This window comes from Prenolepis imparis, unplaced genomic scaffold, assembly GCF_030444845.1.
Source record: "Prenolepis imparis isolate NDT839.2.m4 unplaced genomic scaffold, iyPreImpa1.0 SCAF_8, whole genome shotgun sequence".
In the NCBI taxonomy this organism is placed as follows: Eukaryota; Metazoa; Arthropoda; class Insecta; order Hymenoptera; family Formicidae; genus Prenolepis; species Prenolepis imparis.
In genome coordinates this window covers 6,626,391-6,644,505 of record NW_028141166.1, presented here as the reverse complement: position 1 = coordinate 6,644,505, position 18,115 = coordinate 6,626,391, and the positions used below count along the sequence as shown (strand labels likewise).

At 34.0% G+C, this 18,115-nt stretch overlaps 1 protein-coding gene across 7 annotated transcripts in view; it reads left to right on the top strand.

Annotated features, from left to right (window-relative positions):
- Nucleotides 1-18,115, top strand: part of LOC145939404 (zwei Ig domain protein zig-8) — a 142,214-nt gene that overhangs the window by 29,004 nt on the left and 95,095 nt on the right. For all 7 annotated transcript variants that reach the window (XM_083043687.1, XM_083043686.1, XM_083043685.1 and 4 more), the window contains 2 exons: nt 5,961-6,021; nt 14,264-14,392. In XM_083043687.1, coding sequence (XP_082899813.1) covers nt 14,314-14,392 — 79 coding nt within the window. In that variant the 5' untranslated portion in view covers nt 5,961-6,021; nt 14,264-14,313. The remainder of the gene's footprint in view (nt 1-5,960; nt 6,022-14,263; nt 14,393-18,115) is intronic.

The window sequence follows — 18,115 nt, the reverse complement described above, 5'->3', positions numbered from 1 at the left end:
CAACTTGTTCGAGAGATCATTTTAAGTAAGAAAAATGTTATATGAATACATAGATCCTATTTCAAGCTTGCATTAAGGAGCACTTGTTCTATCTTGTACACTACATTGTTATTTCTCAATAATAATTGTTGATTTATAAATAGATTTTTTTTATGTTTTGAACTGTAACTAAATCTGCTATCACATTTAATTTAATAAAAATTTGATCTCTTGTAGTTCTATGCATAACTAATTAAAATAGGATCTACATATGTGCAAATAATATTTTTTATTTAAAATGACTTTAATCGAACAAGCTGTCGAAGTTTTTTACACTCATTATAGATCACTCTGTATTATAGAACAATTACATATCGAATATTTTATTTACATTTCAAATTACCTTTCAATGGATGAGCTCTAACACATTTAATTTCAACATTTTCCTGAAGATAAAAAATTTATCTTCGCGGTGTATAATCGAATAAAAGTAAAATGAGTTAGATAATAAATTAACTTCTTATACCATTATTACCATACTTTTCCAAGTTTTTTCCACGTCTCGAGAGGAATAAAATTGTGTGGTTTTCAATAAATCGATAATTCTTGTGATTCTGTTTAATAAATCCAAAGGTGAGATTAAGTAAGTCGTAAAAATGGTGGGGGATTTAATCATATTTCCTTGATTTATTAAATTCGCGATTTTTCTTCAATCACTCCGCATAATTTTTATCAATTGATTATACGCCGACGATATTTTATTCGGTGTATTTGCGCTGTTATATTTTCAACAATCGCAAATATTGACGGAACACGTCGCGCATAAATTTTATTTAGTCAGCGTGCAAAACACACACGCATACATTCACACGCACACACACGAAGATATAATCTGCAAAGTCGCAGGAAATATCAGCGTGTTGTATTATTTGTCATCGTGTGGAGTTTTTGCGATATGACGAACTTCTTTGCCTGTTTTACCACTTATCGGATCGAATGTAACGCATTTCACGTAACATGTATAAAAGTACTTTTTCCTCACTTTTTTCTCTCTCTCTCTCTCTTGTTGAATATTATTGGATGCTGTACTCAGTATTCACATGATGCACGTTGAGCGATATCACGATATTCCGATAATATCGCGTAGCATTGATAATATGCTTTCCATTATTCTCCGATTCTATTTTTGCATCCACGTTTAAGCTCCGATATTGGATCTCCGATATTGGGCTCTAGATATTTATACTTAATTAAATAAGCAATGTTTTATAGATATAGTGCTGCATACATATAAACTATAAATGTCGATAATATATTGCAGACGATAATTCCAGAATATATTTCTTCCAATACTTGTTAATTATAATATTTCTTAAATTATATACTTATTATTGTCTGCCTCTTAATTTTTGCTAAATTTCGCTAATTTCGCGTATAATTATTAATACATAATTCTTATTTTATTACAAGCAATATATGGCAAAGTATCGGCAATTTTGAAGTAATGTGGAGACACTTGTTGCTATCGGAATCAGTAAAAATGTCGATAACCTATTATATTTAAGTATTTTTAGATGCGTATCGTGAAGAAAAATGATCCCGTTTGTTCGTTATCACGAGCGGAATATCGCGATATTGTTGGCCGTCATAGGACAAGTACGATGATTAATCGTCGAGTTTCATGATACGACAACAAAATATGGCAATGTAATGCCTTCTGATTCCGTTCACTGACGTGACTTTTTGCATCGCACGTTTAGAGAATATGGAAGTCCCGACAAGATTTACAGATTCACCGTAGTTCGGTGGAAAGCGATTTATTGCCGGCATGTATCGACGTTGAATACATAATGAAATTATTGATCCCCTACCCAGTGTGTACATTAGTCATGCTGTCTATGGACCAAACAATATTTCTGGGAGACGAATTTACGGGCCGCAAAACTTTTATTAGAGTCGCGTCCTTCTTTTCGTTTCTTATTTCCTCTTGCGGATTTTATAATTGAACGATTTCGCGCGACTTTGCAGACAGGAGACATATATAGAGGATATATAAAAAATATATATAATAAAATAACTCGCGCGCAAGAATTCAGGCCAATGCTGAAGATATTCTCTATCGAGGGAAAATCTTGCGCATAGTTTCTCGCGCGACGCGACATACATACATATATATAATATATACATCACTTAATGGGTTCTTCCATTACACATGTAATGCGAAATCGCATTAGCATCCGAGGAAATGCTTGGCTAAGTCGAAACTCGGAATCAAGAGGACTGGAGGTTTCTAGAAATTCGGAAACTCGATGGCGATTACGTAGTTTCTCGCGAAACAACGTGCGCATACCTATATTCTCCTTTCTTCGTTACGTTAATGAACGTAAGGTAATCGGACGACGGTCACATTGTATTCAAATAATGCATATCTATGAATGCAATGCGCGTACCGTTATAATCTTGCTTATCTCGGATAATTACTGCTTGCAATTACAACGTGCACTTTTTTTCGTTAACTCGATCGTTTGAAAAAAATGCAAACCAGAATGATTATGTTTTATATAAAGAGAATTATACATATATACTATATATTTCATATTATATGTATACAGATTGTATTTATATTTATATAAATATAAATATGAATATAAATATGTACATATATAAAATAAATGTAAATATATACAATATATACATATATGTATATTCATAGTCTACAGATATATGTATAATAGAAAGAAAGAAAGCTTTACAACGACTATCTTGAAAGCTGGTTTTGCAAAAGATGTGTATCTAGTAATGAACGCATGTATTCTGATCATTTTGTTGTTTGCATCACGGAAATGAGAACAACAGAACCGTATCATAAAATATCAATATAAAGAGATACCATATACATCTATTTTCTTTGCTCGAAACATGTCCAGATGGACCAATGTGCAATTGACTAGTATATTTACAAGAGAAAACATTCGTCTGTGTGTTTGATCGGAAAAGAGAAATAACACGAGATAAAGCGAGCTTAAAAAGATATAAAATTATATTGTATTTTATATTTTTGCGCACGGATAATTGGCGAATTAAATTGCAGTCTAATGGGGAATTGCTCGTACTTTGTATATATATATATATATATATATATATATATATATATATATATATAATATATTCGCTATGCGTCACCGTTGAAAATATTTATTTATCAATTGTATCAATAGATTTTGCATGCGTCGCGTTTACGAGCATTAAATTATACGGTCGAAAATTACAGTCAGCCTGATAACCGAGTAACAACATTTGCTACTGCTGCTGCTCGCTCTCTCTGTGTGCGCATCCAAAACATATATAATTTTCTCTTTGACAAGCGCTTTTGCAATACCAATGTCCAATAAAATTTTCATTTTCAAAATATGAACTCTCCTCTCTCTCTCTCTCTCTCTCTCTCTCTCTCTCTCTCTCTCTCTCTCTCTCTCTCTCTCTCTCTCTCTCTTTCCGGCAAATTGATTATCGAATTCATCGAGGAAGAGACGAGTAAATGCGGTAAATGCAGTGGAATGGAATGTTTATCATTACATTAAGTAAAATTCGTGCCGATCAAACACGTGTGTAAAACGACGTCGCGTAACGAAATGATTCGCGCAAAATCTCTGCCAAGTGTTAAAAGTGTGTACGTGTGTGTATGTTGTCGCTGTATAATATACGTGTAAACGATTGCGGGCTAAAGCGAAATGTCTCTCCATTTCTGTCGCAAACACGCAGCGCGGATCAGCTGGGTAATCGCAAGTACGAATTGAATGACACGCGCGTCAGTTTAATAGAAGTAAACGTGAGTATAGAGGCACACATCGTATATATAGGTGTATCACGTATTTCTGTTTTACATGAAACTGTATATGTGTGTGTATACGCGAGTACGTGTATACACACGGATATGCATACGGAGATGCGGATCCCACGTGTTTCCGGCGCAGTTTACCCAGGTATGGCTGACGCATTGTGCATAAGGGATGGAGGAGACTGTGCGTTAGAAACGCGGATGCATAATAATAAGACATTGTAGGAAGGGCTTGTGTGCGACTCAAAGGAATTGAATTTTCGCGAGGACGTACATAAGAGTCTCGAAATTATTCACGCGAAACTTTCCAAGGAGGAGAAATATCGAGAGAGAAAGAGAGAGAAAGGGAGAGAGAGAGAAAGCTCTGCGGTTTTGCTAATGTTCGCGACAAACCGCTTCGCGACTGTTAATTCCACGCCGTTATGGATGAGCAGATCCGGAGAATTGACAGAGCAACGGGGCATCGCGTTTTATGAATTTTAATTCTTTCACCGCAAAACCACCCTTCCTCCCTCCTCTCCCCCCGAACGCTAATCTATATCGAGAGACAACGCAACCGGAGATAATCGAAACGGTAATTGTTATCGCGGTCGTTAACACATTGGTGTTAAAGGGGCGCCAACCGTGCACGCGCAACGTAAACGCATCAATGGAATTGTAAATTGACAATTCCATTTTGATATTAAACGACAGAGAGAGAGAGAGAGAGAATGCGGTTGCATGGAGTCTTCTTGTTGAGTTGCTGCCGGTTCAATGGCGCGTTTGATGAATTTAAGCTTCCTTCCTCGCTCAGGGTGCTTAGGTCATACACTGTTCAACCATACCTCTGTACACGTAACTGTGATCCACGTTGATAATGTATACGACACTGTGTACTGGTCTCACAAATTTTTATTAATAGAATATATCTTTAACTCTTCTGTCAAGACATAATTTTTCACCTTTTCATCAATGTATGGATATCCAGACTAACTGTGACAATATTTTTTATAGCATCGTATATTCTTTCTCGTTATATTTTAGAAGATTTCCGAATACAAAGGCTCTTTTTATTTTGTTTCGGGCCGAGAAAAGTTCCGTATACATTTTTAATATTTACTAGACAACATAAGCGCGCGTAGGCGCGCGCGCTATTTTATTCAAAGATTTAATTTAATTTTATTTAATTTTATTTTAAACAACTGTCAAAACTGTTAACCTTCGCGATGACAGCCGCTCGATTAATATTTTTTCACAGAAATCAGCTGATTAAAGCGTTAATTTGCTAATTAAATTTTAAAATAATAATATGGTAAAAAATTAAAATAGTTATATGTTGTAAATAATATGTTATAATATCTTATTGTCAATTAATATTTTTTGATAGAAATCAGCTGATAACTGTCAAAAATATTAATCGTGTTTAAAGTATTATAACATATTATTTAACATATTATTTTAAAAATTAATTAGCAAATTAACGCTTTAATCAGCTGATTTTTATCAAAAAATATTAATAAAGCGAAAATTTGCTAATTAAATATTCTAGCTTATATATTTATATTTATATTGTGTATGTTATAATTTGTGCTAATTAAATTTTAAAATAATAATATGGTAAAAGTTATAAAATAGTAATATGTTGTAAATAATATGTTATAATACCTTATTCTCGATTCATATTTTTTTTTCTAAAGCTATATCTTTTCGAACGAATCTCCTTCGAGTTTTAATTAATTATTATTAAGTCATGTATATAGTATCGCGCGCGCGCTATTAGAGTGAAGTTGCCGATGTTTGTAGCCTCGGCCATTACCGAAACGCCGCGAGTATCAGGCAGTTGGAGCTGCGTCCCGCTGTGATTAATTAGTAAGCATAATCGTTAGAAACGATTTCTAACCTTTGTATTGTAATATTTATCAATCGCATATCATAATTTCAACGTTAATAGTGTAGTCGTAATTGTTTGAAACGTATATTTCGCGAAAAATTGGATGCAAAATCTCTTGCCAACATAACCCAACTTAATCTGTTTTCGGGCGCGCGAATGTGTTACGATCCGTGGATATATCTACCGTTAATTCTAGCTTACATATTTATATTGTGTATGTTGTAATGCGAAATAATAAGATTATTCTAATATATGTATGTATTTTATTTGTTACAGGTAGCATTGCGATACACAGTGCGATTCACGCGTCGTGTCGGGAGTGCCGTGTAAAGTATCGGTGAGTGAGAAATTGCGAGATATAATTCCGTTATAAGTCAGACAGTATAATATCGTTATTATATATACAAGTCAAAATTGGTAAAATTTGTAATATATATAAGAATAAATATCACACATATTAACGTGCGATAAAGAGTGTGACAGTATAATAGAATAGAAGTAATTAGAAGTCAAAATTCAGTAGTATAAATCTGTTGTGGTCAGCCATATTATCACATCGTTATATATACAAGTCAAAATTGGTAAAATTTGTAATAAAAGAATAAATATCACACATGTTAACGTGCGATAAAGAATGTGACAGTATAATAGAATAGAAGTAATTAGAAGTCAAAATTCAGTAGTATAAGTCTGTTGTGGTCAGCCATATTATCACATCGTTATATTGGTAAAATTGGTAAAATTTGTAATAAAAGAATAAATATCACACATGTTAACGTGCGATAAAGAATGTGACAGTATGATAGATTAGAAGTCAAAATTCAGTAGTATAATTTCGTTGAAGTCAGTCTTACATTCAGGCAGTATACTATCGTTATTAAATATACAAGTCAAATTTGGTAATATTTGCAATATAAGAATAAATATCACATATATTAATGTGTGATAAAGAATGTGACAGTATAATAGATTAAAAGTCAAAATTCAGTAGTATAATTCCATTATAATTCAGACAGTATAATATCGTTATTATATATACAAGTCAAAATTGGTAAAATTTGTAATATATAAGAATAAATATTACACATATTAACATGTGATAAAGAGTGCGACAGTATAATAGAATAGAAGTAATTAGAAGTCAAAATTCAGTAGTATAATTTCGTTATAGTCAGTCTTATATTGAGACATTAACCTATCGTTATTAAATATACAAGTCAAATTTGGTAAAATTTGCATTATAAGAATAAATATCACACATTAATGTGTGATAAAGAATGTGACAGTATAATAGATTAAAAATCAAAATTCAGTAGTATAATTCCGTTATAATTCAGACAGTCTAATATCGTTATTATATATACAAGTCAAAATTGGTAAAATTTGTAATATATAAGAATAAATATCACACATATTAACATGTGATAAAGAGTGCGACAGTATAATAGAATAGAAGTAATTAGAAGTCAAAATTCAGTAGTATAATTTCGTTATAGTCAGTCTTATATTGAGACATTAATCTATCGTTATTAAATATACAAGTCAAATTTGGTAAAATTTGCATTATAAGAATAAATATCACACATTAATGTGTGATAAAGAATGTGACAGTATAATAGATTAAAAGTCAAAATTCAGTAGTATAATTCCATTATAATTCAGACAGTATAATATCATTATTATATATACAAGTCAAAATTGGTAAAATTTGTAATAAAAGAATAAATATCACACATGTTAACGTGCGATAAAGAATGTGACAGTATAATAGATTAGAAGTCAAAATTCAGTAGTATAATTTCGTTATAGTCGGTCTTATATTCAGACATTAATCTATCGTTAAATATACAAGTCAAAATTGGTAAAATTTGTAATTTATAAGAATAAATATCACACATATTAATGTGCGATAAAGAGTGTGACAGTATAATAGAATAGAAGTAATTAGAAGTCAAAATTCAGTAGTATAAGTCTGTTGTGATCAGCCATATTATCACATCGTTATATATACAAGTCAAAATTGGTAAAATTTGTAATAAAAGAATAAATATCACACATGTTAACGTGCGATAAAGAATGTGACAGTATGATAGATTAGAAGTCAAAATTCAGTAGTATAATTTCGTTGAAGTCAGTCTTACATTCAGGCAGTATACTATCGTTATTAAATATACAAGTCAAATTTGGTAATATTTGCAATATAAGAATAAATATCACATATATTAATGTGTGATAAAGAATGTGACAGTATAATAGATTAAAAGTCAAAATTCAGTAGTATAATTCCATTATAATTCAGACAGTATAATATCGTTATTATATATACAAGTCAAAATTGGTAAAATTTGTAATATATAAGAATAAATATTACACATATTAACATGTGATAAAGAGTGCGACAGTATAATAGAATAGAAGTAATTAGAAGTCAAAATTCAGTAGTATAATTTCGTTATAGTCAGTCTTATATTGAGACATTAATCTATCGTAATTAAATATACAAGTCAAATTTGGTAAAATTTGCATTATAAGAATAAATATCACACATTAATGTGTGATAAAGAATGTGACAGTATAATAGATTAAAAATCAAAATTCAGTAGTATAATTCCGTTATAATTCAGACAGTCTAATATCGTTATTATATATACAAGTCAAAATTGGTAAAATTTGTAATATATAAGAATAAATATCACACATATTAACATGTGATAAAGAGTACGACAGTATAATAGAATAGAATTAATTAGAAGTCAAAATTCAGTAGTATAATTTCGTTATAGTCAGTCTTATATTGAGACATTAATCTATCGTTATTAAATATACAAGTTTGTGCACGTGAATGACTAATGTCATTTGTGTGATTACTTTAGGATTAAAGTCGCTTTGGGTATCCATTATTGACAGAAGAATTAATAATATATCCTGATCTCATGACAAAAAGATGTAAGAAATCGATATTGAGAATTTTCGTGATTTTAGCTTACAATTAGTTTCAATGTAGATTACATATATATATATATATATATATATATATATATCGTAATTTTATGTTGTACTTATCCTAAAATACGCACGAGGGACTTTAATATAGAGCAAAAATGCATATAATAAATGTATATAGCTGGCGCGAAGAGGATATAAAAATTCTACCGTGTTCCATCAAACTGTCGTTATAGGATGCCTTTATGGCATAACGGCGGTAACGGGCATTTGTCGAGCTAGAGTACAGTTTGTGCATTCGAAACGCGATGGTCGGTAGCCAAATGGAGAGAAGGGACCCGCTTTTGCAAACGCGCTCGACGGTAGGATATTGCCGTAGTACATAACGCGTATATGTATTTTGTTGATTCTAGTGTTACACGCTACCCTGTATCGTCAGAGTCGCGTTAGAAACGATCATTGTAAAAGTTTCCGAGGTATAAAGTGCCGCCATAAATTCGCATGAGCGTCTTAGCAAAAAGTAAGATCGTATCGACGCGTCTTACGCGACCAAAAATTGCAATTGTCATTTATAATTTTTGTGAAAATCTTTTGTGTGCACCAGAGCAGTAAAATGAGAAATTTCTCTTTTTAACCTTTTTTTAAATTCTTCTGCCAATGCATAATTTTTCACCTTTCTATCAATATATAGATAGCCGGGTACCAACTGTATTTTTTTTTTTTTTTTTTTTTTTATACATTGCATTGCAACAATTTTTTTTATAGCAATTGCTGGGAATCGAATAATTTTTCTTGTTAAATTTTAGGTTATTTCCCAATGTAAAGATCCTTTGTGTTTTGTTCCGACATATTTTTAATATTTAAAATTGCTTTGGATACCCGGATATCCGTTCATTGGCAAAAGGGTTAATAATATTTCTCTACATGAATTTTGTACAAATCTGTACGACCCCTCTGCTATGCCACTGTTGGCGCGAGTGTGGTTGTATGCTACAAACGTGGCCGCTGTTGTCCTAACCACGACATGCAACTGTCGCCTTTATCATGGTCATTGTAGCCGCAGCTACTTGATTGTTGTCATTTCGACATCAAAGCGTCATCAGTAAACAGCGTGTTGCGATCTGAGAAAACTTTTATCTGCCGTCAAATTCCTCTCCTTCGCTATCGATCAAACGCGCCCCCTTTTTCATCTTCTTTTCTCCTTTTATCAGAACTCAATGCGATACTACAAATATGTTGTTTGTACATACAAATAAAGTAATTCGCGAAATAAGCTATAATATTAGCGAGAAAGTTTGATTTTTGTTTTTCGACATCTAAATTTATTTTGATGTATGAGATATGATATATATTAATTATTTATTTACATATGATTTATTTATATAATATTATTATATATTATTTATTTATGTAAGATATGATATATAATATTATATAAGATATAATATGTAATATTATATCTAATAGGTACATCAAAATATGCAAAAATATGCATATTAATGCTTTATGTATCGATATCAAACCGCTAACGTGCATTTTATTTTCCATATATTTTTGTACTTTAAAAATGCAATCCACAATTTGAATTTGTCGGTTTCTATAGAACTTCTGCAATCAGCACGATTAATAACTTCCAGATCGAGGGCTAACGGGTTAACTGGGTAGTTGGTTCGTCGGCTTTCACGAGGTTTATTGAGCAAACATTGGCTGAAGTTGCGATTGCGGAACGTCGTATTGCCAAAATCGATCGCTTTACGACAGGCTGCTGAAAAGGGAACAGTCCCTATATGATGATACATATATGGTTAGAGGTCGGAATTTTTTATTTCCCTTACTTGATTCTTCTCGAATTGTTTTATACGTGGAGTTAGCGCGTGAAATATTAATCAATATTTTATATTATTTCCAAAACAAGTGTTTTACGTATATGCGACAGATTACATTGAAAAGTTAAGCGTAGGAAGTTGGTTACCGTTAGTTTAGGATGATCCAAGGAAACACTCGCGAACTCTTGTTTGCCAAGTTGCCTCGTAGCATCGATGTTATCAGATAATTCTCGCGATCGATTGATTAGTTGCATGCCTTAATAAAGTTCTGAACTTGTGTACTCTTAATGAAATTAAATTGTAATATAGACGCAAATACGAAAGTTATATACTTTTATTATATAATTAATAAAACAGAATATGAGAGCAAGAAAGTTATTCGAATTAAAAACATAAATGTGTTTGATTGTTTGATTGAAATTATTTTATATAATTATATTATATTATTTATATAATTTATATAATATAACATATATATTATTATATTATTTATAATTTATATAATTACTATTAGATGAAATATTTCTTTTATCGCGATATGGAAAACTTATCACTGTTATTTATTAGTACTGGAATTTTGGTAGCTTTATATTTGTATACGATACGAAAATATTAGCACAAGAAATTCCATTGGATGCGAGATTGAAAGAACTTGAAGTGTTTACAACGTGTCGCGTTACTTCCGTTTTGGTCGATTGGTTTGTCGCGATCATCTCGATTGCACACTCGTCCACGCCGACCGGAAAACGAGAAAATTTTCAGTCCGCTTCGTTCACATTTCGCATATAGTGATACCCGCGATAGCGGGTACTGATCGTTTCTAGCTTCCCTCCCTCCGGTGGTGGCTCGCAATCTACGTGTCGTAATTTGCTCAATCGTTCGATCTCTTTCCGGTCCGGTAGTCTTTCTCTGCCAATCGGCCCGAATCGCGTTATCGAACGGGCGGATGGAACATTAGTTATCGGTAACAAGCACGCGGAACAAGTACGTTACAACGTACCGAGGGCATGTTCTACACAACCATAAAGTACGCGTCACACCATACAATTTGTGCAAACCTCACCGGCCTAGGTGAGGATTTGTTTATCGGTCCGCGGACAAGAGGATGCTGAACAGACCGTATCTCGGAATAGACCCGGTTTCGACTGTGATCGAATTTTCGAATACCCATGTACCCACCTTGTGCAATTTATGATTGTTGCCGATATCGCGCACGAGTGCGCGATTTTTCAACGATAATTGACTATTATCGAGAAAAATAAAAGTTACGCGACAAAAAGAATATTTTCAAATAGAGAGGAATAAAAGGCAAAAAGAGTCGCGACGCAGTAAATAACGCGCATGTAAATTTATTAAAAATAATGTAAAAATTAAAACAAAAACGAGGCGAACGTTTCGATCTCTTTCTTCAGCACACAATTAAAGGTTGATTGATTTAAACAAAATTTACAAAATTATTTAGAAATAAATTAGTGTCGTAGTCAATGAATAAAATGATACGCGAAAAGTTATCAATATAATATATTTTATATATAAAGAATATTTTTAGTTGGACTGAATAATCGATTTGAAAAGGAAAATATCCGCCTGGCTAAATTTTTGCTGACTTTTCCGTCTACTTCGTTTTTCAGCGACGCGACAGCATTTACCTTTCGGTTTTCCGGTTACCGAATCTCCACCCACGGTCATCTCTCCCCGATTCTCACTCTGTCTCGTTGATTTGTACGTAGCTTCGTGCAGTTTGTTCAGTTCAAACAACGGCGAGCGAGTTACAGAGATACGAGAGACTTTTATTCGACGCCGTAACTCGTTATCAACGCCACCGTCTGCGCCAGATGGTGAAATAATTTGAAACTTGCGGGTAAACGACAGGTCTTCGGTTATCGTAGGAAAACTGAAAATTGCTTGTCCCTTCTTAGTTCCACGAGAAGCGGGAGAGGGAAGAGGAAAGGAGGGCACAAGGGAGAAAAGCACAAAGGCACCCCTCTTGTCCTTTGCTGGCGCGCGTGAAGCGGATCGGAAAAGAGGGAGAAGGCTATATATACGTGGTAGGTGACAGCCGGTGATAGAGCTGCCACGGGGTGCGGAGGAAACTCCAAAACTTGTGTCGATAGATTCGTTAGGGCGAAACCTGGGGGATGGTTTCTCTGGGTGGAGAATCGCGCGCGCGCGCCCATGTTTTCCACCCAGAATTTCCGGCCAAATTGAATCACGCGGAATTTCGCGGTAACAATCTTCTGTTTGACTTCGAGCGACCGGTTGATTTACTTCGTACTCAGGAACCGCGCGATCCTCAGGCCTGGCGATTTCATTCCTCTCATTGTGAACAGGTTCGAGCTTCTTCAGCAATGTAACTCGATCACGGTGTAGATCGAGAAGATCGCGACGCAGAGGCCATATCAATGCCCGAGGGATAACTTCTTGTTAGTGAATTTTCGCGAGTGCGCTATTGACACTATTTCCTAGCGAAATAATTGAGTTTGTTTATACGTGTGAAATATCTATAACTCTGTCTAATAAAGAGTGGAGGAATATTCATTTCAATTAAGTTGTTTACAAAATAAGTATAGTGAAATTTAAAAATAATTTTGTTGCATCTAATATTTGTGCCTGACTCTTATTTTATCTTTTTTATACCTGAATTTGTATTTATATATAAAAGCCTTTTTGATTTATTATTTTAGAATGTTATAATTTAAGATATTTGTATATAGCATAATAATGCGAGGTAATATTAGATTGTCCTAGATTGCCTTTTTTTTTGAAGTAAAATTGTTTTGTTAATTGATAAGAAATTATCCTCTATACTTATTTTGAATACAAACAAAATAAATATAGAGCAATTCAAAAATAATTTTATTGCACCTGATATCTCCGCGCTTGGCTTTTATAAGCCATTTTTACACCTGAATTCGTATTTATTTCAGAGCTTTTTTAATTTATTATTTTAGAATATTAATGACGTTTGTAGCATAATAATGCGAGATATTGTTAGATTGTCCCAGATTGCCTCTTTCGAAGTAAAATTGTTTTGTTAATTGAATAATAAGAAAGTATCAATGATATAATCCACGCGATGCATTTGTGACGTTATAAATAACAATGCGAATGAATTATTCACAAGTGCACGGTGCATATTTTTGGATTAAATTACCTTAGGATTTTCCAGATGTCCTGCTTTTCGCGAAAACGTTCCCTAGTTAAAACATCCATGTGGATTTTTCAATTTGTCCTACTTTCGTGTATTTGCACAGTCCGATTAAAAAAAATTTACATATATTTCGCTTAAATTTACCGTCGTGTGCCTTTTGTACAACTTGAAATTTCAGACATTTCGTGGTACGTCGCGTCGTGGAAGTTTCATATCGTAGCTCGCTCGAAAAGGTGCGATTCTCTGGCACATATAGCTTACACGTGTATGGCATTGATTTCTCTATCGTGGAATGTTCTGTGCACTGCAAACTCAAGTAGAGAACAGAGGCAGAAAACGGGAAGTTGACTTCACAAGGCATCCGGAGGGAATCGTTTGATTTGGCAGGAGCATTTCATGTTTAAGTAAACCGATATTTACTGATGTTTGACAGTCTTACTCTGTGCCATGATGTTAATTACCACATGCTTGAGCGTGCCGTATTTACGCATTCGTGTTTTTTTTTTTCTAATATATGTAACGCAAAGCGTCGACGAGTAGCTCAGCTAATATTAGATATTGCTGCGCGCGCGAGCGGTAATGATTTATCTGTTTCGCACAACATTTCATTGAAATGATGATTTGAAATTAAAAGCGAACATTTGTTTCTTTGATTGCAGTAGTACCAGTGCGAACTTTGAGAATGGAGATGAGTTGAGGATTGACTACGATGTTGAATTGTCTCTCGGCCGTGGTGGCCTCCATTTTGGTTCACCAGATACGTTTTCTGTGCACCGCCAATACTTTGGGTAAGTTAATAAAAAAATCTACTTATAATATAGCAGAGAGATAACAATAATAATTCTTATATATTGAATAAATAACACGAGTCTGCATGATATTTTTCTTGAAAACCTGATGTGATAGGCTATTTTGCCTGGCAGATTCAGCGCACAAAAAATTATAGGAAACTACTCTTTTAGATCGCAGAAAAAATATAAAATTATGCAGACCTGTGTAATCGCTAAATAGTACGTTTAGTGAGTAAAATAGAATTAAGGAAAAAATATTGAAAAGTGAATTTAATATATGTGTGTACGATGTTCTTACATCGGATTGCTCTTACTCGGGAGGGGAAAGTCAGTTTTTTTCTATCAGTGAAAAATATCCAGACGCAATTGGCGGAAAAGGGAAAATTAGATTATATTCGCTGAATAACGAGAGCCACGAGAGCTGAGCGATCGATATCCAGACATTGTCCTATAATTTTCCAATTAAGGCATTGGTTTCTCATAAATCCATGAGGAGGGACGGCTTCCATAAATTTGACGCCGCACCGTGCGACAAACCACGGTTCGAACCGACGTACTTTTAGATTTTCGAGGCGGCTCTTACAACGGTTGGTTGAAATGCTGAAATTGAAGGGAAAGAAGAACGACGAGAATCGTGCAATTGGTCGCGATACTTCTGAAACGGTACGGAAGGTCTGTTTTCCTTTGGCAGAAATAATATAGGGCACTTCCGGAATGTATTGGATATCTCTGGGCGCGAGTGCTCGCTGTCTCTCTCTCTCTATGTAACGCGAAAATATATTACAACAGGGGCGACTTGAGAGAATTCGTCGAAAAATGCCTGTCCTTATTTTTAATGTACATACGGTACAAAAATATCGTATCTTCGAGCCAATTTTATCGTCAACATTTGTCAAACTCTCTGTTTGATGAATTTTTATTTTTTTAAATATATTTAACTGTATTTTTTTTGCAATTTGATTTCGACTGTAACTCTTCCTTTCTTCACATTGTTCTTCGAAGATTTATATCAATCATTCGTCGACGAGTTTCTTTCGCAAACACACGCTATTTTATTTTATACTTTTTTTTCTTCGCATCGAGACTCGAAATCGCGTCTACGAAAGTATCTAAAGCGTATTTTAAAATCCTCGCCCAGAGTTTATCTCTGCCGTAGAGATTATGTGCCTCCGTCTTTCTAGCGGATATTAGAAGTCCGTTCGCCTCATTCCTTTTCCGGGAGCGTCTCTCTCTCTGCAGCGAGAGAATTCAACTTGTTAGATTGGTGTAAGCGTGGGGAGGGAGGGTCCTTTTGCAGTTACCGGGGCTGATATATCTCTCGAGGATTATCCCATCGTTCTACAAGAAATAGTTAGGTCGAGACCTTGAGGAACGAAGACGGAGAAACGCGGCGAGGGGAGAGAAAGCGAGGCGATTCGTCAAGGCAGGGTGAAAGGCAGAGGAAGGTTTGCTCGTCGCGTGCGAGGGCGATCAGCTGAGAAAATAATTTCCAAGTGCATCTTTCGCACATAGTCGAGATTTCTCGGATCTTGTGGAAATTGAGAAAAAGCTCTCCCCGGAGCAAAGTCCCTCTCTCTGACTGTCGAACCGAAGTTTGTGCGGAAGCAGCCGGGACCATTTTGAGAATTGTCGAGTTTGATGGAGAGAATATTGCCATTTTCCCTTGCGTAGCCTTTCCCTACCCCCACGAATTCTCTATCGCGGTTTTCTTTATTTTCTACCACTCGTCGCGCTTGTGTCTCTCCTCCAGCGCGGCGCGAGCTTTATAAGAGACGAGATTGCACGGTTTCCCGGTATCGTCTAACGAAAAAAAAGAAAAACGACCAGCCGAGAAACTGGCTTTATTACCTCTTTCTGTTCGATCCGCGCGCATACCGTGCCAAGCTATGTAAAGCTATGCTTATAAGAGACGCCCGGTGTCTTCGATCGCGGGCGAGAATAGAGGGAGATGAGACTGCGGCTGCGAAAATTCTCTCCGCCGAATATAACGTTGAAATGTAACATGTAACATTATCATATTATCGCTTGATCTTTGTGGCATATATTGCTCGTTATACAGTTTAATTTCAGCTAATTTTTCTCCGATAAATTTTGATTTTTTTTCACGTGCAATTTCTGAATATTTTATACAATATTCGTGAAAAATATTTTCAGACTATATTTTTTAACATTTTTTTTCTCGTCAAATAATTTTTTATTTTTTCTTGCATTACGGGTAATTCCTATTTCGATAGGTATACACGCATAATACGACCATTGTTTGCAACATATCTCGTAACGGGACGTTTACTTTTGTTATATACGTCTGTCTGAATTTTCACGAAAATATTTATTCAGTGCAATGTAATAAAAACAAACAGATGGTCTCGTATGCGTTCTAGCGCGTCGAAATTATTTCGCGCTTTTGCATTTAAATGAGAAAACACATGTGTGCCGTTGCGAATTTATAATATGTTAGATTTTGGCGAATACGATTTTGTTTATTTTATTTTCTTTGTCGTATATTGTAAATAAAATATTTTAATAAAATGGTATTTCTCTCTTTAATCTTCTTATAAATAAATATTTTTTTTTTAAATATGCGAATTTATTTTACTATACAATTATAATTGTTTCGTGTTTCTGAAACGCGTGGCGTCTATTGAGAAATTTGCCATTACGCAGCTTCATAAGGGAATATATTTGCGCGTGCCATCTCAGGAAGTTATATATAGTCGCGTGTGTTTCCCGCTGATAAGGCCATTCAACGTGTCAGCAAGTAAAGGGATTCGCTTCGTCATGCGATGCATCAGGGTGGAAAGTGAAATCTTTTTCGATATCATCTATACAAACTGTATTATTTTTTCGAATGTAAACTTAATCTTTCGAAGACATTATTTTTTAGAACGCGAATGTTTCCATTTTTTAAAGTTTTTAAATCTATAAAAAATATATACAATATATCATATATAATATATATATATATATATATATATATATATATATATATAATATATACCATATACAATATATATTACCAAAATATATATACTAAAAATATTATAATAATAAAATTGTTGATAAAAAAATTGTATTTATATAAAATGGAAACACAATAATTAAGCATAGATAAGTATATCAGAGTGAAGAAGAGAAAAAAGAAAAAAATATATAGAGAGGGACTCCTTTTTGTTTATTCTTATAGTCTATTTTTTCCTTTTCTTTGTTTTTCTGCTATAATAAAATGTAAATTTCTATTAATGCGAAAAAAACATCCGTGCATGATTGTAAGCAAAATTATAATTTAGTAAGCACGATAATTAAAGCCAACATTGTTTCGCTCTGATTCATTTCTGACGTGGCGGGAAATAAACACGCAACCATGTGTCAATATCGAGCAATTAATGGATACCGGGGGATTTTTCACCAAGATGATCACTCGATGTGCTATGGCCTGTTTTTCCTCAGAATGTAGAGACTAGTACTGAGGGATGCAACGGATACTAGGGATAAGGGTCCATTCTATTAGCTCATGCTGCGAAAAATGCACACGGTAGAAATACTCTCAAAGAACCAATCCGGCAGGCAAGAAACGTAGACTTAACTGTTCCTGAAAGGAAAACATGCGCGTTAGTATTAAAGAACGAGACGCCTTACACTAAGAAATTACAGTTTGGTATTCTAAACGAAAAAAAAAGAAATAATAATTCGGGAAACCTTTATCAGAAATCTAATCTCTCT